The 24,363-nt window shown below is 43.7% G+C and overlaps 1 protein-coding gene across 4 annotated transcripts in view; it reads left to right on the top strand.

The window, feature by feature from the left end:
* LOC148479670 (serine/threonine-protein kinase BRSK2) overlaps window positions 1-24,363 on the top strand; it is a 179,293-nt gene that overhangs the window by 113,064 nt on the left and 41,866 nt on the right. For all 4 annotated transcript variants that reach the window (XM_088454563.1, XM_088454562.1, XM_088454561.1 and 1 more), the window contains exons 8-9: window positions 2,980-3,126; window positions 7,973-8,004. In XM_088454563.1, coding sequence (XP_088310689.1) covers window positions 2,980-3,126; window positions 7,973-8,004 — 179 coding nt within the window. The remainder of the gene's footprint in view (window positions 1-2,979; window positions 3,127-7,972; window positions 8,005-24,363) is intronic.

Raw genomic sequence — 24,363 nt, 5'->3', positions numbered from 1 at the left:
TGTCACAATATATATATATATATATATATATATATACACATACACCCACACACAAATGGTGCAAAAATGAGGATGTACAGTATGCATAGTTAAAGTAAAACATGTTTTGTGGTAAATCAAACTTGTTATTGAATAAATAAAATGTGATGCATTAACTAACACCTCTCTGCTTCTTACCATGAGCTGCCGCAGCCAGACACTCAGCAGCCAACCAGTGTTCACTGAAAGCAGCACCAGTGACAGTGAGCTGGGGGCGAACCTGTCCTATGTGCTGCTGCTAATTGGCTGACCAGAGTGTCTTTCACTCTGTCAGCCACCACCCCCAGCAGCATGCATGCAGCAGCAGTAGTAACCCATGGCCTGATTCAGAGCCAGACGCTATTTGCGCTCGCTCGTTCAGAAAAAAGGGGTGGCTATTCAAATCAACTGTTCGCTCTTTGCGGTCTGTTCACACCTCTAGGTCTGAACGAGCGTACAAAACATGTGGTCGTTTTTTGGAAAACTACGCTCCCTGGCCGCTCGCATCCTACGTCATGTCCGCTATTTATTAGATTAATCGAGTACATCGACCAGCGTATGAACTGCTCGCTATTCTTGTGGTTGGTTTTTCCTACCGCATACTTGCGAGCAGTTCTGACTATAAAATAACCCAGTGACGTGGTCAATGACGCTGCTGTATTAATTATGCACACCCATAAAACGCCCATTTTGACCTTTAAGCACGCCTGCGTTCTGATCTCTACTCCCCGTTTTCAAGCACCTTCCCCTGTTACCACCCACATACGCCTCCTCCTGTCACTCAAAATAGCAGGCATTCGCTATTTAGCGAACAAACGATTTTCGGCCGCACTGACTGGTTCGCGCATGCGTATTACGATCCGTACGCAGTTGTGCAAACATCGCTCGGAACGAACGAGCGGCCGCTTACGAGCGGCTCTGAATCAGGCCCCCAGTCAGTGTGTTTTGTACTCTCTTCTTAACTTGTAATTGACTATAAAATAAGGAGAGAGCCAGCTGGCAGCCCAAAACAGTGACCGCACCACACAGTGTCACAAAGAAAAAACATTGGAAAGGCAGGGAAAAACACTGGGGGAGAAATCTAGCGATGGTGAAGAAACATGGATCCTATAAAATTGCAGGGTTAAACATCAAACATCGGAACCATCTGACTGATGTTTCAGATGAAACCTCAAATGATTCCCATCCCTATTGAGATAATTTGTACAATTTAGCATTCCCCTAACCCGTATAGTCCCACCTCTATCCACCTTAATTGCTACGGGTGTGGCATAAGAGATAGACAGTAATTAGTTAGACAATGTCTAGATAGACACCAGATGTTAGACAGTCAATAGTTAGACAGGGAAAAAAGTTGGACACAAACAAAAGTCAGACACATTAAAGTTAGACATGTAAAAAGTTCGACAGGTACAAAAGGTCGACAGGATCAAAAGTTCGACATGAAAATGGTCTACACAAAAATGGTCGACAATTATTTTTATTTTGTTTTTTTAGTCCTAATCTTCACCCTAACCCTCCCTCCTGGTGCCTAACCCTAACCGCCTGGGTAAGTGCCTAACCCTAACCGTGGGGGTAAGTGCCTGTGCCTAAACCTAAACCTAACCCTAAAATAAATAAATAAAAAATATTGTGTCAACCATTTTTCTGTCGATCTTTTTCATGTCGAACTTTTGACCCTGTTTATCTTTTGTACATGTCTAACTTTAGTGTGTCGAACTTTTATCCTTGTCTAACTATTAATTGTCTAACATCTGGTGTCTATCTAGACATTGTCTAACTAATTACTGTCTGTCTATAGTCCGGAACCCAATTGCTACAGCAGGAGCTTCCTCTCTCGCAGTTCCACAACTGATCCATCACTTTGCAAATCCCTGTATTTTCCAAACTTTAATTCAGATTACTTACCTTCATTTAGAAAACCCCTCAACACAGGGGCGTTTCTAGAGAGGAGGGGGCCCGTGTGCAGTCTCCGACACGGTCCCCCTCCTCTCTGTCCGGCGGTCGGCAGCACACTGAGCTGTGCATGGCCGGTGTTATAGACTATGGGCACTAGAGTGTGCGCAGGTCACCGGGAAAGTGCCGTGGCGGCCATTTTCCCTACACTGCGCATGCGCAAACGATGGGAAAATAGCCTCGGCGGCCATTTCCCAGACGTTTTTACAGCGCCAGAACCCTGCGCCGATGTGGGACTCCGAAGAGTTAAGTAAAACTATGGGTGCAGGGTGTGCGGTGCCAGGCCCCCAGGGGCCCGTGTGCCCCGCACACCCTGCACCCATTATAGATACGCCCCTGCCTCAACAGCACCACCCTTTCGTACATCTTAAATCTCACCTCAAAATACTCTTAGGGGTAAATTTACTAAAGTGAGAATTTTTAGAAGTGGAAATGTTGCCCATAGCAACCAATCAGACTCTACTTAACATTTAACTAGCACATTCTAGAAGAGAATAGCTAGAATCTGATTGGTTGCTATGGGCAACATCTCTACTTCTAAAAACTCTCACTTTAGTAAATTTACCCCTTAGTCTCACCCTCTTAGATTTACCTCTGACCTGTGCCTTGCCATGTCTCTGATAACCTCCTCTCATTCCTGCCTACAAGGCTTCTTCTCACTTATGGAATTCCCTGCTACACATGGTCACTCTCCTATACTCTCTGGAAACCCTTCTCTTTATTAGAGAATACGATACTCTTATCTACATTCCCCACCCTAATGCACCTTCACAATTGTCCCAATCTCCACTCTGCACCACATTCACTGCTCTTATTTGAGTTGTGCCCACTTCTAATTCATCAGTCTCTTCTGTGAGACGTGTTACAAATCTATGATAATAATAACAGTAATATGTGGACAGCAAATGGAATAATTCTGGCTGCACTTAAGCTAAATATGTTTACTTGCCAAGTTGTCATGTTACTACATAAAAATGTTTTTCTTTCGGTTTTGTTGTTATAAAGGGTGCCCTCCCATTTGATGATGACAACCTAAGGCAGCTTCTGGAGAAGGTGAAACGAGGGGTCTTCCACATGCCACATTTTATTCCCCCGGACTGCCAAAATCTCCTCTGCGGGATGATCGAGGTGGAACCCTTGAAGAGATTGACGGTGAGGATTAAGGAGTGAACCTGTAAGATGTCAGCTTCTTCCCTGCGACCACTTCATTTCAGTCAATGACAGACCCTAACATTTAGTCCCACTGCATGGATAATCATAGGTAGCAATCAGACTAATCACAGTACAGGCAGCCTCAAATATCATTGCGCATCTTGCTGACATCACCACCTTTAAAATATAAGCATGGTAACATAAGTCTCCACACACCTCAATTTGTCCAATATAATAAAGGACAGGACAAACTACTTACACCATACCAGGTTAGAGCTTTGTGTCCTGTTAGGGATATACAGAACTGAACAGAAGAGTCCCTGGAAGTGCGGAACCTTATGGTGCAATAGCTACATAGTAAATAGACATCTCCCATAAATATAATTTGTTTCAGAAAAAAAGAAACATACATGTATTTATTCTTTTTTACAATATATTTCTAAATCCATTTGTGATGTGATTGTTTCACAAGACTTTTATCAAAATATATACTGTATATCCAGACTGCAGTAAAAGATTATAATACAATGTACGTTTTTTATTTACAGAAATGTTTATTCTCTTAAAACGCTTATATTTATGTTCATAAACATTTATTTCCTTATACATTCCAGTTATAGGTATAGAAAATCATATTTGTCACATGGTATGATAACTGTACTACTCACTGTGCAACACACTGATACTGTGCACTGTACAAAACCCTGTACCTCCCCTTATACAACACACTGTACTACACATTGTACTACCCGCTGTACAAACTCATGTACAACAAAAATGCACAAACCCATGTATAACAAACTGTAAAACTCCATGTTCAACACATTGTACAACAAATTGTACAAACCAATGTACAACAATCTGGAGAAACCGCTGTACAACACACTGTACGACTCCCTCTGTACAACACACCGTACCACCCACTGTACAAAACATTGTATGACACACTGTATCGCTCACTGAATGACCCTCCTGTAGAAGATACTGTACCTCCACCTGCACAAAACACTGTATGGCAGCTGCTATAAGGCCCAGAGCTTAGGAGGGCCCATCTTCCTTGTCACAGTTACTGAGGGTTTGGTTTGGGTTGGCACAAGCATGAGAGGCTGAAGAGAAGATTTGAGAGGCGTAAAGGAACTTAGGTGGCTTGAGCCAGGACTTCCTCATGGGCCTGAAAGTGAGAACAGGAATAGAATTTCTTTAGTGAACAGCAGGTTGGAATGGGACTGGATATATAATACTGAAGGACAGGGGTGCTGACAGCTGGGCGTGGGCCCGTGTGAAAGAGAGAGTGACCTAATCGCGGGAGGGGGAGTGTTTTACAGGGAGGGGGGTGCTGTGAGCCTCTCAGCCCGGAGCAAAGCCAGGAGAGGGCGCAATCAGTGTGATCGCTCCCCCCCAGACAAAGATAGGAGACTGCTGCGGCGTGTGCTGGGCTGCTGTGAGGTCGGAGGGCTTGGGACCGATGATGAATTAAAAAACTTGATGGATTTGAATCCGATGTTGATGAATTGACAAACTTGATTGGTTGGGACCGTTGTTGAAGATTTGAAGAACTTCATTGATAAGAGTCCTATTTTGATGAATTAATTGAATTCATTAATTAACTTGATCATCTGGAACTGATGGAGGCTGTAAGAACAAGTCTCAGTCGTAAAACCAGACTGGTGTGCACGATGGTAAAGGAGAATTGTTTATCAGATTTAGGAAATGGATATAAAGGACTGGGGGCCTGATTCAGCAAGCAACAAAAGTGGGGAGAACGTGCGGTGCGAGCCGATGTTTGCGATCTGCACATGTGTATGCATTGCATTGCGCGTGTGCGAACAGGTAGCTGAGTATGGTAAGGGCTCTCTCAGAGTGCACAGGGACCTTCGATGTTGATTGACAGGAAGTGCTGTTTGTGGGTGGTAACGGGGGTGGTCGGCCGAACCAGGCATGTCTGCGCGTTCGCACGCCGTTACAGGGGCGTGCATAAATTAATGTCAGCGGCGCCGTACGCAGCCGGGCGCTTCTCTGCGTGCAGTAATCTCTCAAGTCCTGCAGCAGGGTCAGGTCAATAGCACTCGATGCTCTCGATGTTTACGCTGTCAATCACGGCATAGGTGGGCGGCTTTATGTTTTGCTGGGCGTCTACTTCTTGTGCTGTGGTCTTCTGTGCATATGCATTGATCAGAATGTTCTCGCTGCAGCTGGGTGCGTGCGTCTGCTAGCATGGTTCCTTGCTGAATCAGGCCCTGGGACCGTACAGATATAGAGTCCCCAGGAGCTCAGCACAGAGCTATAAGTTCAGCAAGAAGCGACGTTGTATTGGCAACAGAGGTCAGTCAGGAAATGGAATTTATAGGGGAGGATCCCCAGGGATTGGATGCTGCGATCAGCTGGTCTGGCAGCAGCGTTTTGAGTGGAGAAAGAGCGTCAGGTGACAGAGTCCAACATGGCTGCTCCAATACTGTGGTTTAGGAGGGAACTCTGGCTTGTAGCCTGTGTGCCATCATGCTGGGAAGACACACTGTGAGCAAGGGGCTGCATAGAGTCATCTCCATGCTAAGTGACAGGTCACTGCAGGGCCGGATTAAGGGCAGGGCGACAGGGGCGGTCGTCCACATAGGAGGCCCCCACACACTGTCCCCGACCCCTGGCCACATGCCCGGCAAAAAGGTTGATCGCGATCTACTGGAAGCTCGCGGAGCTCCTGTCCGTAGATCGCGATCAACTAAGGTAAGTGGGAACGTTGGCCTCTGAATACTGATCGCTTCTGAGGCCATCGTTCCCAGTGATGCATTGCGCGGGTGACGTCATGATGTCACCCGCGCACTGCAGAGAAGAGGAGCCTGCGCGCCTCTACTGGATCCAGTTAGATCCAGCAGACAGCGGCAGCAGCAGTAGCAGTGATGGCGGGACTCGGGAGCCGTGACAGCATGGAGTGAAGACAGGTACGTTTTTTTAACAGGGGTGTGGGAGGGGAGGGAGAGCTACTGGGGGCACTACTTTACGGGGCACATCTACAGGGGGCATTTAAGAAGAGGCACAACTACTGGGGGCATTGCAAGGGGCACAACTACTGGGGGCATTTAAGAAGAGGCACAACTACTGGGGGCATTGCAAGGGGCACAACTACTGGGGGCATTTAAGAAGAGGCACAACTACTAGGGGCATTTCAAGGGGCACAACTACTGGGGGTATTTAAGAAGAGGCACAACTACTGGGGGCATTCGAAGGGGCACAACTACTGGGGGTATTTAAGAAGAGGCACAACTACTGGGGGCATTGCAGGGGGCACAACTACTGGAAGCATTGGAGTAGATGCTCAACTACAAAGGGCATAAAAGAAGGGGCACAAATACTGGGGGCATTGGAGGAAAGGCACAAATACTTGGGGCACTGCAGAAGGGGCACAATTACTGGGGGCATTAAAGAAGGGGCACAACTACAGGGGGCATTAAAGAAGGGGCACAACTACAGGGGGCATTGAAGGGACACAACTACAGGGGGCATTGCAGAAGGGGCACAACTGCTGGGGGCATTGCAGAAGGGGCACAACTACAGGGGGCATTGGACATCAGGCAGATAGACCGGTGTGTGTATGTGTGTGTGTGTGTATATATATATATATATATATATATATATTTATATATATAACTTATTGATGGGGGCCCCCGCAGACCTTAATACGGCCCTGGGTCACTGAGTGGATGGGGCAAGAACAGCACATACAGACCTCAGCACCTATCGGGAGCAATGTGCAGCGTGAGCGGACCTCTGTGCTATCCTGGACTGGCACCGTAGAGTTAAGAAACTGGTTTTTAAAGGCCGGAGCGTGACATTACATTTGTTATACACATTTTAGACGATTGGGTGGTACATAGGTGTCCTTACAAACTTTTGCTATGGGGCCTTCAAATACCTAGTTACTCCCCTGCACTGCACTATTAGCTGTACAACACACTGTACAACCCCCTGTACAACACACTGTGTGCAGTGGCGTATCTATAATGGGTGCAGTGTGTGCGCGGCACACGGGACCCCGGGTCCAGGGGGGCCCCGCACCGCACACACTGCACCCAGATTTTTTTTAAACTTACCTGTCCGAGGTCCCGCGTCGGGTGTCACTGCTACTCAGAACACCGCGGCCATTTTCCGGTGTTCTGCGCATGCGCAGTAGACTCCGGGCACACTCTAGTGCCCGGAGTCTACTAATTCTCCGGTGGCTAGCCAGCCGCATCAGTCGGCTGCCAGCCACCAGAGAGAGAGAGGGGGCCCCGCACGAGGAGTGCACATGGGCCCCCTCCTCTCTTAAAACGCCCCTGACTGTGTGTCATACTCTATGACTATTATCCGACAACAAAAGATATCAGGGCAATGACTGCAGCTGGGGTGCTTGTGTTCTATAATACATAGCACAGGAGCTTTCTCCAAACTGATTATTAATAAGGAATAAATGAATGATGTGAACAATGCTGGTAAAAATTGTATTACATTCTGTATTAATTTTTTCATTTTTATTCTGTTAACATAAAAAGTTTATTTACGTGTATTTAAAAAAGCATGAGTTAAAAAGGCAAGTGCATTTAATGTACAATTACTTTGAAGTGATTGCATTTAATTACATTTAAGTCTGTCACCATGTTCATGACAGTTATTATGACTAATTTAAAAATAATTACAAATATGATTATTTCACTAATGCTTTTCCTTATATTACTCTGTCCAACATTTGTACTATCTATAACTTTATACCATGGATAATGTTATGTTTACAGACCATTTACTGTAGTAGTACAGTGAGATGCAGCATGTGGTATGTTCAGCCATGTGTGTTAGTTGTGTCTTTTCTGCCTTGCAGTTAGAAAACATACAGAAGCACACCTGGTACATGTGAGTATGCAAACTATAATATGACAGATTTTATTTAGTTTGTGTGACAGCTAGCCATCTATCCTGTGTGTAAGCTAGCCATCTATCCTGTGTGTAAGCTAGCCATCTGTCCTGTGTGTAAGGTAGCCATATATGATGTGTGTAAGCTAGCCATCTGTCCTGTGTGTAAGCTAGCCATCTGTCCTGTGTGTAAGGTAGCCATATATGATGTGTGTTAGCTAGCCATCTATCCTGTGTGTAAGCTAGCCATCTATCCTGTGTGTAAGCTAGCCATATAGCTAGCCATGTATCCAATGTGTAAGCTAGCCATATATCCAATGTGTAAGCTAGCCATCTATCCTGTGTGTAAGCTATCCATATAGCTAGCCATATATCCAATGTGTAAGCAAGCCATCTATCCTGTGTGTAAGATAGCCCTCTATCCTGTGTGTAAACTAGCCCTCTATCCTGTTTGTAAACTAGCCATCTATCCTGTGTGTAAGCTAGCCATCTATCCTGTGTGTAAGCTAGCCATCTATCCTGTGTGTAAGGTAGCCATATATGATGTGTGTTAGCTAGCCATCTATCCTGTGTGTAAACTAGCCATCTATCCTGTGTGTAAGATAGCCATATATCCTGTGTGTAAGCTAGCCATCTATCCTCTGTGTAAGCTAGCCATATATCCAATGTGTAAGCTAGGCATATATCCAATGTGTAAGCTAGCCCTCTATCATGTGTGTAAACTAGCCATCTATCCTGTGTGTAAGCTAGCCATCTATCCAATGTGTAAGCTAGCCATGTATCCTGTGTGAGAGCTAGCCATCTATCAAATGTGTAAGATAGCAGTCTATCCTGTGTGTAAGCTAGCCATCTATCCTGTGTGTAAGATAGTCATCTATCCTGTGTGTAAGCTAGCCATCTATCCAATGTGTAAGCTAGCCATCTATCCTGTGTGAGAGCTAGCCATCTATCCAATGTGTAAGATAGCAATCTATACAATGTGTAAGATAGCAGTCTATCCTGTGTGTAAGCTAGCCATCTATCCTGTGTGTAAGATAGTCATCTATCCTGTGTGTAAGCTAGACATCTATCCAGTGTGTAAGCTAGCCATGTATCCTCAAAATACACAAATGGAATGGTATTTGTATGTTTGCGCCAAGCTGGCTGCTTGGGTGAGATCTCCTAAGGGGGAGGTATCTAACTCCTCCAATAATAAAGCTTACACAAAAATATATCAGGTGTCCCACCTTAGCGCCTGCTCCAAAGAATGATCAATCAATACTTAACTTATATGTATCACGAATATCTTTGGACTTCTTATCTCCAAATCAAAATGAGGTGTAACCAATGTGTATCGTAATATGTGAAGAAAGACAAAAGAAGAAAAAAATCTAGTGCAGATTGTCTCACCATAAATTCATAAAATACAAATAGAATATTTTCCAAATGATCCTGATGCTATATGCAGAATAAATGCTTGTGTGAAAAATCCTTAATATATAACACACATTTATTCAAAGCACAAATTAATATAAGCACATACAATACAATATACAAAAGGAGCTTCTAGATGAATAATGAGCCTCCTTTGAAACATCAATTCACCAGAATTACAGGTGAAGTTGGCCTCCTACCAGAATCCAGGTAAGTAGATGCATATATTAATAACTGGGAAGATGTAAAAAACCCGGGTTCAGCCTCAGCTATTTGTCCTCATCTCTCCCACACCGGTTCTGGATGGATCCTATGGTCCCTCTTTGCTGCCAACGCGTTTCTACCATTAAGGTCTTTGTCAAGGCAATGAGGGTCTAGTAATGTGGGCCACCTTAAATACCCTTATCAATCAAGAACTGGATTACTGGGAGGAGCCACCTTCTTTACAATATATAATTCAAAACATCAATTCATGTATCACAATATATATAATCATTAAAATCCCCTATACTTATATATTTAAAATTCATAAATTATCCATATTGCACCAACCCAGAATTTTTCTTTTTATAACTTAAAAAACGGCATCCATGTCACTTCCGGTAAGCGGGTCCACGTGTGTCCTATCGCGGCTCCTTCTGGTGTTTCACGTGAGACACACAGCACTTTGGGATAAGTAATTCCTTCCCCAGGTGTCCAATAACCATATAGGTGATGTCCGAACGTTATGTCCTTACGACGGACACAAAGTTCCGTCGCTCTGAGCGCAATGGCCGGAAGTACGCGTCACGCGGCCTTAAGGATTCTGGGATTTGTAGTCAAAAAGTCCCGCCGATCCCGGAAGTCCACGTAACACTGTGTGAGGATGCTTGGGGCTTGTAGAAATGCCTCACTAGTTCTTAAAGTGACATATCAATAACCATGCCTTCCATTTAAATCAATACATTGTCAGTGCTTTAATAACAGCTGAAGTTTATGGTTTAGAAAGTCCATTTATCCCATATTAGCCTATCGGTAAAATATATCTGTAAAATAACAAAACGTACAAAATATATTATATAAAGCAGCCTTATATTATTAAAGTGACCACATGTGCATAATAAATAGATAATAAAAACTCCATATAAATAATGGACTTATAAATAAAACAATTTAATTTAAGAACCATTTAATTTCAAAATCCTTATTGATCCCTCCCGGATGTAAAGTCTTAAGGGAATAGATATAATACATCTCTGCTTTAGCCAACTCATGAGGTAGATTATTATTTCTCCAATTCACTTTTACTTGTTTTAAAACCCCAAATTCTTTGATATCCCCGATATTCTTGTTATGGATATCTTTAAAATGGGATGATAATGCATGGGTCTCTAGACCCTTTTTAATGTTACGGATATGTTCCGCAAGTCTTATCTTTAGGGGTCTGGATGTTCTACCAATGTAATATTTATTGCAATTACATCCTATATAGTATACAACATTTTTTGAGTTGCATGTAGAGAAATCTTCTATTTTTTTCTCTATGCCATTAATCTTTACATTCAAACACTTCCTAACCCCCTTAACTGTTTGACACATTGTACATGTACCACATCTCTGAAAGCCCTTAGTGGTGATTCTACCACTAGTCCTAGGGGGTGAAAGTGCACTTTTGGTAACCTTATCCTTAATGTTTTTTGCTCTTCTATAAATGAATCTTGGTTTATCCGGAAGTAAAGGTTTAAGAACTTGATCTGCTTTCAGGATAGGCCAATGAGTTTTCACAATTCGTTCAATTTGCTTATATTGTGAATTGTAATCTGTGATAAACGCCAACTTAAAACCCTCATTAGAATTTTGGATTTGTGTCCTTTTCTCAGTTAGTAATGTATCTCTTTCGAGATTTATACACTTTGCCATAGCTGCCTGTACCTTCTCTTTTTTGTACCCACTATGTTCAAATTTTATTATCATATTGTTCGCTTGTTCTTCAAAAATATTATTCTCTGAACAATTCCTTTTTAATCTTCGTAATTGGCTAGAGAAGATAAAGAGATACATTACTAACTGAGAAAAGGACACAAATCCAAAATTGTAATGAGGGTTTTAAGTTGGCGTTTATCACAGATTACAATTCACAATATAAGCAAATTGAACGAATTGTGAAAACTCATTGGCCTATCCTGAAAGCAGATCAAGTTCTTAAACCTTTACTTCCGGATAAACCAAGATTCATTTATAGAAGAGCAAAAAACATTAAGGATAAGGTTACCAAAAGTGCACTTTCACCCCCTAGGACTAGTGGTAGAATCACCACTAAGGGCTTTCAGAGATGTGGTACATGTACAATGTGTCAAACAGTTAAGGGGGTTAGGAAGTGTTTGAATGTAAAGATTAATGGCATAGAGAAAAAAATAGAAGATTTCTCTACATGCAACTCAAAAAATGTTGTATACTATATAGGATGTAATTGCAATAAATATTACATTGGTAGAACATCCAGACCCCTAAAGATAAGACTTGCGGAACATATCCGTAACATTAAAAAGGGTCTAGAGACCCATGCATTATCATCCCATTTTAAAGATATCCATAACAAGAATATCGGGGATATCAAAGAATTTGGGGTTTTAAAACAAGTAAAAGTGAATTGGAGAAATAATAATCTACCTCATGAGTTGGCTAAAGCAGAGATGTATTATATCTATTCCCTTAAGACTTTACATCCGGGAGGGATCAATAAGGATTTTGAAATTAAATGGTTCTTAAATTAAATTGTTTTATTTATAAGTTCATTATTTATATGGAGTTTTTATTATCTATTTATTATGCACATGTGGTCACTTTAATAATATAAGGCTGCTTTATATAATATATTTTGTACGTTTTGTTATTTTACAGATATATTTTACCGATAGGCTAATATGGGATAAATGGACTTTCTAAACCATAAACTTCAGCTGTTATTAAAGCACTGACAATGTATTGATTTACATGGAAGGCATGGTTATTGATATGTCACTTTAAGAACTAGTGAGGCATTTCTACTACAAGCCCCAAGCATCCTCACACAGTGTTACGTGGACTTCCGGGATCGGCGGGAATTTTTGACTACAAATCCCAGAATCCTTAAGGCCGCGTGACGCGTACTTCCGGCCATTGCGCTCAGAGCGACGGAACTTTGTGTCCGTCGTAAGGACATAACGTTCGGACATCACCTATATGGTTATTGGACACCTGGGGAAGGAATTACTTATCCCAAAGTGCTGTGTGTCTCACGTGAAACACCAGAAGGAGCCGCGATAGGACACACGTGGACCCGCTTACCGGAAGTGACATGGATGCCGTTTTTTAAGTTATAAAAAGAAAAATTCTGGGTTGGTGCAATATGGATAATTTATGAATTTTAAATATATAAGTATAGGGGATTTTAATGATTATATATATTGTGATACATGAATTGATGTTTTGAATTATATATTGTAAAGAAGGTGGCTCCTCCCAGTAATCCAGTTCTTGATTGATAAGGGTATTTAAGGTGGCCCACATTACTAGACCCTCATTGCCTTGACAAAGACCTTAATGGTAGAAACGCGTTGGCAGCAAAGAGGGACCATAGGATCCATCCAGAACCGGTGTGGGAGAGATGAGGACAAATAGCTGAGGCTGAACCCGGGTTTTTTACATCTTCCCAGTTATTAATATATGCATCTACTTACCTGGATTCTGGTAGGAGGCCAACTTCACCTGTAATTCTGGTGAATTGATGTTTCAAAGGAGGCTCATTATTCATCTAGAAGCTCCTTTTGTATATTGTATTGTATGTGCTTATATTAATTTGTGCTTTGAATAAATGTGTGTTATATATTAAGGATTTTTCACACAAGCATTTATTCTGCATATAGCATCAGGATCATTTGGAAAATATTCTATTTGTATTTTATGAATTTATGGTGAGACAATCTGCACTAGATTTTTTTCTTCTTTTGTCTTTCTTCACATATTACGATACACATTGGTTACACCTCATTTTGATTTGGAGATAAGAAGTCCAAAGATATTCGTGATACATATAAGTTAAGTATTGACTGATCATTCTTTGGAGCAGGCGCTAAGGTGGGACACCTGATATATTTTTGTGTTAGCCATGTATCCTGTGTGAGAGCTAGCCATCTATCCAATGTGTAAGATAGCAATCTATACAATGTGTAAGATAGCAGTCTATCCTGTGTGTAAGCTAGCCATCTATCCTGTGTGTTAGATAGTCATCTATCCTGTGTGTAAGCTAGCCCTCTATCCTGTGTGTAAACTAGCTATCTATCCTGTGTGTAAGCTAGCCATATATGCTGTGTGTAAGCTAGCCATCTATCCTGTGTGTAAGATAGCCATATATCCAATGTGTAAGCTAGCCATATATCCAATATGTAAGCTAGCTATCTATCCTGTGTGTAAGCTATCCATATAGCTAGCCATATATCCAATGTGTAAGCTAGCCATATATCCAATGTGTAAGCTAGCCCTCTATCCTGTGTGTAAGCTAGCCCTCTATCCTGTGTGTAAACTAGCCCTCTATCCTCTTTGTAAACTAGCCATCTATCCTGTGTGTAAGCTAGCCATTAAGGAATCTATATTTGAACCTCTATATACCCCTGCCTATACCTTCTAATATCCTACCTATAAACCTCTAAGGATGACGCTATTTTGCGTACGCAGTCATACAGTAAATAAAGACTTCAGACCTAGAATCTGTGGTCCCAAAGCACAAAGTATTATTCATGTAAAAGTACAGCAGTTACACGCTATGATCCTCATATAATCTAAGTGCAAAGAGATTATACAGACCCAAGTACAATTATACATACGCAGCGCTCTCTGGTCCAGATGTTAGGCATCAGCAAGAAACCCCCCGTCAGTCAGCATTCAACAAGAAGACTAAGACCCAGTGTTGGAGCACACATATTTATACCCCCCAGAAATAGACAACACAATAGAGAAGTTTGTTGCTGATGCCATTGGTCCTCAAGGGGGATGCATCTGTTACAGAGCATTTAACAGGCTGATTCAAATAGACACAACCCAGCCTCCAACAACTGAGGGTCTCTGGTTTCCCGCCCCATGCAACATCCTAACAGTTGTTCATATAATATACATTTTGTTGCTTGAAGTCTCTGCGGTCCATAAGTTGAGAATGCATGATGTGATCTCCACACCGATAATACCGGAATTCTGTTGAAAGAGTACGCATCAGTACAAAAACAAACACGGCTTACTTAGCATGTATAAAACCTTAGTTACCAAATAATCTTTATTTCACAGCATTTATACTAAATGAACGAACTTAAATCTTATCCCTTAAAGCTTATGGAATCTTGTATGTGGATATGTAATGTGTGAGTATGCGGGGTTTGATATAAAGACGCTAGTTAACTTGGAGCAGATGCGTGCGCATAAAGCTAATGAACAGCGTTTTCATATAGGATCTTATGCAATCGCTAATATGCGATTAGTTACCAGCGCAATTGTGCGTATTAATGTGTGTATGAGAAATGGTGCACTTAAATCTCACTTAAACTGAGTGAACACCTAGCAGTGTGGAATGCTAAGCCTTATAGTTCCACATGCCCCCTCTCTCAGCAGCCCCCACCCTTCCCAGGCTCAAAAGTAAAGTCCTTTGTTCTCCCAGGCTCTTGTGTAAATGCAAATTAGCACAGCTACAAGACCCAAAACCTAAGATAACACTCTTGGCTTTGAAGGTATTTTATTGCAGGAAGCCTGCTAATGTAAGGTGTGTATTCGAGCAGGGCCACCTGGAGTGAGAGCAGATGTTATATCCAGGAAGCTTGTCTACACAGGCTAGTTGTCACGTGGCCATTTGCTCTGTTTAGCTAATGCAATATATCCTTTAGGGGAATTATAATATACACTTTATCCAGAGCACCCAAACTATGTAAAGTCATGAAATGGGCTTTTGGTGAATCGCCGTAACTTATCGCGATGGTCACAGATGCAATCGCATGATGCTAATAGTAATATTGCCACATGAACTAAAGTGTGATTTTATCTAAAATGGTGCTTAGGCGGCCATTCGCAAAATGGCGTCTTGCGGCCAGTCGCAAGATGGTGTCGCTGCGATTCAATTTTAAACTGATCTTGTCTCAGCCAATAATCCAGCTTCGACACCATCTATCCAATGTGTAAGATAGCAATCTATCCAATGTGTAAGATAGCAATATATCCAATGTGTAAGCTAGCCCTCTATCCTGTGTGTAAACTAGCCCTCTATCCTGTTTTTAAACTAGCCATCTTTCCTGTGTGTAAGCTAGCCATCTATCCAATGTGTAAGCTAACCATGTATCCTGTGTGAAAGCTAGCCATCTATCCAATGTGTAAGATAGCAATCTATCCTGTGTGTAAGCTAGCCATCTATCCTGTGTGTAAGCTAGCCCTCTATCCTGTGTGTAAGATAGTCATCTATCCTGTGTGTAAGATAGCAATCTATCCTGTGTGTAAGCTAGCCATCTATCCAGTGTGTAAGATAGTTATCTATCCTGTGTGTAATCTAGCTATATATCCTGTGTTTGAGGTAGCCATCTATTAAGTGTGCTACAGCCATATATCCTGTGTGACAGCCATATAGCATTTTTGTAACAGCTAGCCATATACTGTATATATAAATACATACAGTGGATACATTTCTCACACAGCTCTCCCCACTCACTCAGATCTTCCCCCTTCTCACACATATCTCCTCCCCTTAAACACACACAACGATCCCCCCTCATTCAGACCCTGCAACAGTTCTCCCCCTTACACAGCTCACCTACCCTTACACATCTCTTCCCTTCTCACACATATCTCCTCCCCTCACACACACACAATGATCCCCCCTAATTCAGACCCCACTACAGCTCTCCCCCTCACACAGCTCACCTCCACTTACACAGCTCTCTCCTCTCACTCAGCCTCCCCTCACACACACAGCGATCCCCCCCTTCACACTCACACACACAGTTCTCCCCCTCACAAAGATATCCCCTCCTTGCTCAGACCAACCACTGCACACACTCATACACACACATACAGCTCTTCCACTTAACAAAGCTCCCCTCCCTTCACACACACACATATTCTCCCTTACTCAGATCTCCCCTCCTCCTTACTGTTGCAGGGTGCCTTAGATCAGCCAGTCGACTGGGGGGGGGGGGAAGGAATCACTCGCTGATGAGCTGAGCCTGAAGCATATAAAGAGATCAGTGCATCTCTATATGTGTTTCGCGATCAACTCAGCAGGTGCTCTGCCCTTTGTCAGATGGCTGATCTCCGGCGCCCTGGCCAGAGCAGGTGACTGACGTAGGTGCTCCACTGGAACAACCCTCGCTACGCCCCTGGAGAAAGCTAGCCATCTACCCTGTGTGACAGCTACCCATCTATGCTGTGTGACAGCTATCCATCTATGCTGTGTGACAGCTATCCATCTATCCTGTGTGACAGCTAGCCATCTATGCTGTGTGACAGATAGCCATCTATGCTGTGTGACAGATAGCCATCTATGCTGTGTGACAGCTATCCATCTATCCTGTGTGACAGCTAGCCATCTATGCTGTGTGACAGCTAGCCATACAGTACATCCTGTGTGTGGCAGCTACCCATACAGTGCATCCTGTGCGTGGCAGCTACCCATACAGTACATCCTGTGTGTGACAGCTACCCATACAGTGCATCCTGTGTGTGACAGCTATCCATACAGTACATCCTGTTTGTGACAGCTACTCATACAGTACATCCTGTTTGTGACAGCTACTCATACAGTACATCCTGTGTGTGGCAGCTACTCATACAGTACATCCTGTGTGTGACAGCTATCCATACAGTACATCCTGTGTGTGACAGCTACTCATACAGTACATCCTGTGTGTGACAGCTAGCCATACAGTACATCCTGTGTGTGACAGCTACCCATACAGTACATCCTGTGTGTGACAGCTAGCCATACAGTACATCCTGTGTGTGGCAGCTACTCATACAGTACATCCTGTGTGTGACAGCTATCCATACAGTACATCCTGTGTGTGACAGCTACCCATACAGTACATCCTGTGTGTGACAGCTAGCCATACAGTACATCCTGTGTGTGACAGCTACCCATACAGTACATCCTGTGTGTGACAGCTAGCCATACAGTACATCCTGTGTGTGACAGCTACCCATACAGTACATCCTGTGTGTGACAGCTAGCCATACAGTACATCCTGTGTGTGACAGCTAGCCATACAGTACATCCTGTGTGTGACAGCTAGCCATACAGTACATCCTGTGTGTGACAGCTAGCCATACAGTACATCCTGTGTGTGACAGCTAGCCATACAGTACATCATACTTGCCTACTTTTAAAAAAGCATTTCAGGGAGATTGTGAAAGCAGCACCTATGAGCGCGTGTTACAGTGGGCGTGTACTGATAAATCTGAGAGGCGTGTCCTAAACCTGATTTACATCCAAATGTAAACCAGCCCAAAAGCAGTTAGTAAGATCTGTTGTTGATGAAAACACACTAATACTTTTCAGAAATTCATAGGGATCATTGTGCCTTATAATAACCAATGCAAGGAAATGACACTAATGATCCTATTTGAATGTATATATTTCTGTTTTTTAATATAACAGCTTCATAGTGGGGGTAAGGACGAAATGAGGGAGATTGCTAGACTCTTCAGGGAGACAGGGAGATTGCTACTATTTCAGGGAGTCTCCCTGACAATGAGGGAGAGTTGGCAAGTATGCAGTACATCCTGTGTGTGACAGCTACTCATACAGTGCATCCTGTGTGCGACAGCTAGCCATACAGTGCATCCTGTGTGCGACAGCTAGCCATACAGTGCATCCTGTGTGCGACAGCTACCCATACAGTACAGCCTGTGTGTGACATCTACTCATACAGTACATCCTGTGTGTGACAGCTACCCATACAGTACATCCTGTGTGTGACAGCTACCCATACAGTACATCCTGTGTGTGACAGCTACCCATACAGTACATCCTGTGTGTGACAGCTACCCATACAGTACATCCTGTGTGTGACAGCTAGCCAGCTACCCATACAGTGCATCCTGTGTGTGACAGCTACCCATACAGTGCATCCTGTGTGTGACAGCTAGCCATACAGTACATCCTGTGTGTGACAGCTAGCCATACAGTACATCCTGTGTGTGACAGCTAGCCATACAGTACATCCTGTGTGTGACAGCTACCCATACAGTACATCCTGTGTGTGGCAGCTACTCATACAGTACATCCTGTGTGTGACAGCTACCCATACAGTACATCCTGTGTGTGACAGCTACCCATACAGTACATCCTGTGTGTGACAGCTACCCATACAGTACATCCTGTGTGTGACAGCTAGCCATACAGTACATCCTGTGTGTGACAGCTACCCATACAGTACATCCTGTGTGTGACAGCTAGCCATACAGTACATCCTGTGTGTGACAGCTAGCCATACAGTACATCCTGTGTGTGACAGCTATCCATACAGTACATCCTGTGTGTGACAGCTACCCATACAGTACATCCTGTGTGTGACAGCTACCCATACAGTACATCCTGTGTGTGACAGCTACCCATACAGTACATCCTGTGTGTGACAGCTAGCCATACAGTACATCCTGTGTGTGACAGCTAGCCATACAGTACATCCTGTGTGTGACAGCTACCCATACAGTACATCCTGTGTGTGACAGCTAGCCATACAGTACATCCTGTGTGTGACAGCTACCCATACAGTACATCCTGTGTGTGACAGCTAGCCATACAGTACATCCTGTGTGTGACAGCTACCCATACAGTACATCCTGTGTGTGACAGCTAGCCATACAGTACATCCTGTGTGTGACAGCTAGCCATACAGTACATCCTGTGTGTGACAGCTACCCATACAGTACATCCTGTGTGTGACAGCTACCCATACAGTACATCCTGTGTGTGACAGCTACCCATACAGTACATCCTGTGTGTGACAGCTAGCCATACAGTACATCCTGTGTGTGACAGCTAGCCATACAGTACATCCTGTGTGTGACAGCTACCCATACAGTACATCCTGTGTGTGACAGCTAGCCATACAGTACATCCTGTGTGTGACAGCTACCCATACAGTACATCCTGTGTGTGACAGCTAGCCATACAGTACATCCTGTGTGTGACAGCTAGCCATACAGTACATCCTGTGTGTGACAGCTACCCATACAGTACATCCTGTGTGTGACAGCTAGCCATACAGTACATCCTGTGTGTGACAGCTAGCCATACAGTACATCCTGTGTGTGACAGCTAGCCATACAGTACATCATACTTGCCTACTTTTAAAAAAGCATTTCAGGGAGATTGTGAAAGCAGCACCTATGAGCGCGTGTTACAGTGGGCGTGTACTGATAAATCTGAGAGGCGTGTCCTAAACCTGATTTACATCCAAATGTAAACCAGCCCAAAAGCAGTTAGTAAGATCTGTTGTTGATGAAAACACACTAATACTTTTCAGAAATTCATAGGGATCATTGTGCCTTATAATAACCAATGCAAGGAAATGACACTAATGATCCTATTTGAATGTATATATTTCTGTTTTTTAATATAACAGCTTCATAGTGGGGGTAAGGACGAAATGAGGGAGATTGCTAGACTCTTCAGGGAGACAGGGAGATTGCTACTATTTCAGGGAGTCTCCCTGACAATGAGGGAGAGTTGGCAAGTATGCAGTACATCCTGTGTGTGACAGCTACTCATACAGTGCATCCTGTGTGCGACAGCTAGCCATACAGTGCATCCTGTGTGCGACAGCTAGCCATACAGTGCATCCTGTGTGCGACAGCTACCCATACAGTACAGCCTGTGTGTGACATCTACTCATACAGTACATCCTGTGTGTGACAGCTACCCATACAGTACATCCTGTGTGTGACAGCTACCCATACAGTACATCCTGTGTGTGACAGCTACCCATACAGTACATCCTGTGTGTGACAGCTACCCATACAGTACATCCTGTGTGTGACAGCTAGCCAGCTACCCATACAGTGCATCCTGTGTGTGACAGCTACCCATACAGTGCATCCTGTGTGTGACAGCTAGCCATACAGTACATCCTGTGTGTGACAGCTAGCCATACAGTACATCCTGTGTGTGACAGCTAGCCATACAGTACATCCTGTGTGTGACAGCTAGCCATACAGTACATCCTGTGTGTGACAGCTACCCATACAGTACATCCTGTGTGTGACAGCTAGCCATACAGTACATCCTGTGTGTGACAGCTACCCATACAGTACATCCTGTGTGTGACAGCTAGCCATACAGTACATCCTGTGTGTGACAGCTAGCCATACAGTACATCCTGTGTGTGACAGCTACCCATACAGTACATCCTGTGTGTGACAGCTAGCCATACAGTACATCCTGTGTGTGACAGCTAGCCATACAGTACATCATACTTGCCTACTTTTAAAAAAGCATTTCAGGGAGATTGTGAAAGCAGCACCTATGAGCGCGTGTTACAGTGGGCGTGTACTGATAAATCTGAGAGGCGTGTCCTAAACCTGATTTACATCCAAATGTAAACCAGCCCAAAAGCAGTTAGTAAGATCTGTTGTTGATGAAAACACACTAATACTTTTCAGAAATTCATAGGGATCATTGTGCCTTATAATAACCAATGCAAGGAAATGACACTAATGATCCTATTTGAATGTATATATTTCTGTTTTTTAATATAACAGCTTCATAGTGGGGGTAAGGACGAAATGAGGGAGATTGCTAGACTCTTCAGGGAGACAGGGAGATTGCTACTATTTCAGGGAGTCTCCCTGACAATGAGGGAGAGTTGGCAAGTATGCAGTACATCCTGTGTGTGACAGCTACTCATACAGTGCATCCTGTGTGCGACAGCTAGCCATACAGTGCATCCTGTGTGCGACAGCTAGCCATACAGTGCATCCTGTGTGCGACAGCTACCCATACAGTACAGCCTGTGTGTGACATCTACTCATACAGTACATCCTGTGTGTGACAGCTACCCATACAGTACATCCTGTGTGTGACAGCTACCCATACAGTACATCCTGTGTGTGACAGCTACCCATACAGTACATCCTGTGTGTGACAGCTACCCATACAGTACATCCTGTGTGTGACAGCTACCCATACAGTACATCCTGTGTGTGACAGCTAGCCAGCTACCCATACAGTGCATCCTGTGTGTGACAGCTACCCATACAGTGCATCCTGTGTGTGACAGCTAGCCATACAGTACATCCTGTGTGTGACAGCTAGCCATACAGTACATCCTGTGTGTGACAGCTAGCCATACAGTACATCCTGTGTGTGACAGCTACCCATACAGTACATCCTGTGTGTGGCAGCTACTCATACAGTACATCCTGTGTGTGACAGCTACCCATACAGTACATCCTGTGTGTGACAGCTACCCATACAGTACATCCTGTGTGTGACAGCTACCCATACAGTACATCCTGTGTGTGACAGCTAGCCATACAGTACATCCTGTGTGTGACAGCTACCCATACAGTACATCCTGTGTGTGACAGCTAGCCATACAGTACATCCTGTGTGTGACAGCTAGCCATACAGTACATCCTGTGTGTGACAGCTATCCATACAGTACATCCTGTGTGTGACAGCTACCCATACAGTACATCCTGTGTGTGACAGCTATCCATACAGTACATCCTGTGTGTGACAGCTACCCATACAGTACATCCTGTGTGTGACAGCTAGCCATACAGTACATCCTGTGTGTGACAGCTAGCCATACAGTACATCCTGTGTGTGACAGCTAGCCATACAGTACATCCTGTGTGTGACAGCTACCCATACAGTACATCCTGTGTGTGACAGCTACCCATACAGTACATCCTGTGTGTGACAGCTAGCCATACAGTACATCCTGTGTGTGACAGCTAGCCATACAGTACATCCTGTGTGTGACAGCTATCCATACAGTACATCCTGTGTGTGACAGCTACCCATACAGTACATCCTGTGTGTGACAGCTACCCATACAGTACATCCTGTGTGTGACAGCTACCCATACAGTACATCCTGTGTGTGACAGCTAGCCATACAGTACATCCTGTGTGTGACAGCTAGCCATACAGTACATCCTGTGTGTGACAGCTAGCCATACAGTACATCCTGTGTGTGACAGCTATCCATACAGTACATCCTGTGTGTGACAGCTACCCATACAGTACATCCTGTGTGTGACAGCTACCCATACAGTACATCCTGTGTGTGACAGCTAGCCATACAGTACATCCTGTGTGTGACAGCTAGCCATACAGTACATCCTGTGTGTGACAGCTACCCATACAGTACATCCTGTGTGTGACAGCTAGCCATACAGTACATCCTGTGTGTGACAGCTACCCATACAGTACATCCTGTGTGTGACAGCTAGCCATACAGTACATCCTGTGTGTGACAGCTAGCCATACAGTACATCCTGTGTGTGACAGCTAGCCATACAGTACATCCTGTGTGTGACAGCTACCCATACAGTACATCCTGTGTGTGACAGCTAGCCATACAGTACATCCTGTGTGTGACAGCTAGCCATACAGTACATCATACTTGCCTACTTTTAAAAAAGCATTTCAGGGAGATTGTGAAAGCAGCACCTATGAGCGCGTGTTACAGTGGGCGTGTACTGATAAATCTGAGAGGCGTGTCCTAAACCTGATTTACATCCAAATGTAAACCAGCCCAAAAGCAGTTAGTAAGATCTGTTTGTTGATGAAAACACACTGATACTTTTCAGAAATTCATAGGGATCATTGTGCCTTATAATAACCAATGCAAGGAAATGACACTAATGATCCTATTTGAATGTATATATTTCTGTTTTTTTAATATAACAGCTTCATAGTGGGGGTAAGGATGAAATGAGGGAGATTGCTAGACTCTTCAGGGAGACAGGGAGATCGCTACTATTTCAGGGAGTCTCCCTGACAATGAGGGAGAGTTGGCAAGTATGCAGTACATCCTGTGTGTAGCAGCTAGCCATACAGTGCATCCTGTGTGTGGCAGCTAGCCATACAGTACATCCTGTGTGTGGCAGCTAGCCATACAGTGCATCCTGTGTGTGACAGCTAGCCATACAGTGCATCATACTTGCCTACTTGTAAAAAAGCATTTCAGGGAGATTGTGAAAGCAGCACCTATGAGCGCGTGTTACAGTGGGCGTGTACTGATAAATCTGAGAGGCGTGTCCTAATCCTGATTTACATCCAAATGTAAACCAGCCCAAAAGCAGTTAGTAAGATCTGTTTGTTGATGAAAACACACTAATACTTTTCAGAAATTCATAGGGATCATTGTGCCTTATAATAACCAATGCAAGGAAATGACACTAATGATCCTATTTATTTTGAATGTATATATTTCTGTTTTTTAATATAACAGCTTCATAATGGGGGTAAGGATGAAATGAGGGAGATTGCTAGACTCTTCAGGGAGACAGGGAGATTGCTACTATTTCAGGGAGTCTCCCTGACAATGAGGGAGAGTTGGCAAGTATGCAGTGCATCCTGTGTGTGGCAGCTACCCATACAGTGCATCCTGTGTGTGGCAGCTACTCATACAGTGCATCCTGTGCGTGGCAGTTAGTCATCTTCCGTGTGTGATAGCTAGCCATATATCCTGTGCGTGGCAGTTAGTCATCTTCTGTGTGTGATAGCTAGCCATATATCCTGTGCGTGGCAGTTAGTCATCTTCCGTGTGTGATAGCTAGTTAGTCATCTTCCGTGTGTGATAGCTAGCCATATATCCTGTGCGTGACAGTTAGTCATCTTCCGTGTGTGATAGCTAGCCATATATCCTGTGCGTGGCAGTTAGATATATATGACAGATGTGCACAAAGCATAGCAACAACTGTCTTTGTGTGAACCAGGACTACT

The sequence above is a fragment of the Taudactylus pleione genome, unplaced genomic scaffold (genome assembly GCF_031769625.1).
Source record: "Taudactylus pleione unplaced genomic scaffold, aTauple2 ptg000619l, whole genome shotgun sequence".
NCBI classification, from domain to species: domain Eukaryota; kingdom Metazoa; phylum Chordata; class Amphibia; order Anura; family Myobatrachidae; genus Taudactylus; species Taudactylus pleione.
Note: the sequence above shows the minus strand (reverse complement) of the source record. Positions and strands in the feature narration are given on the sequence as shown.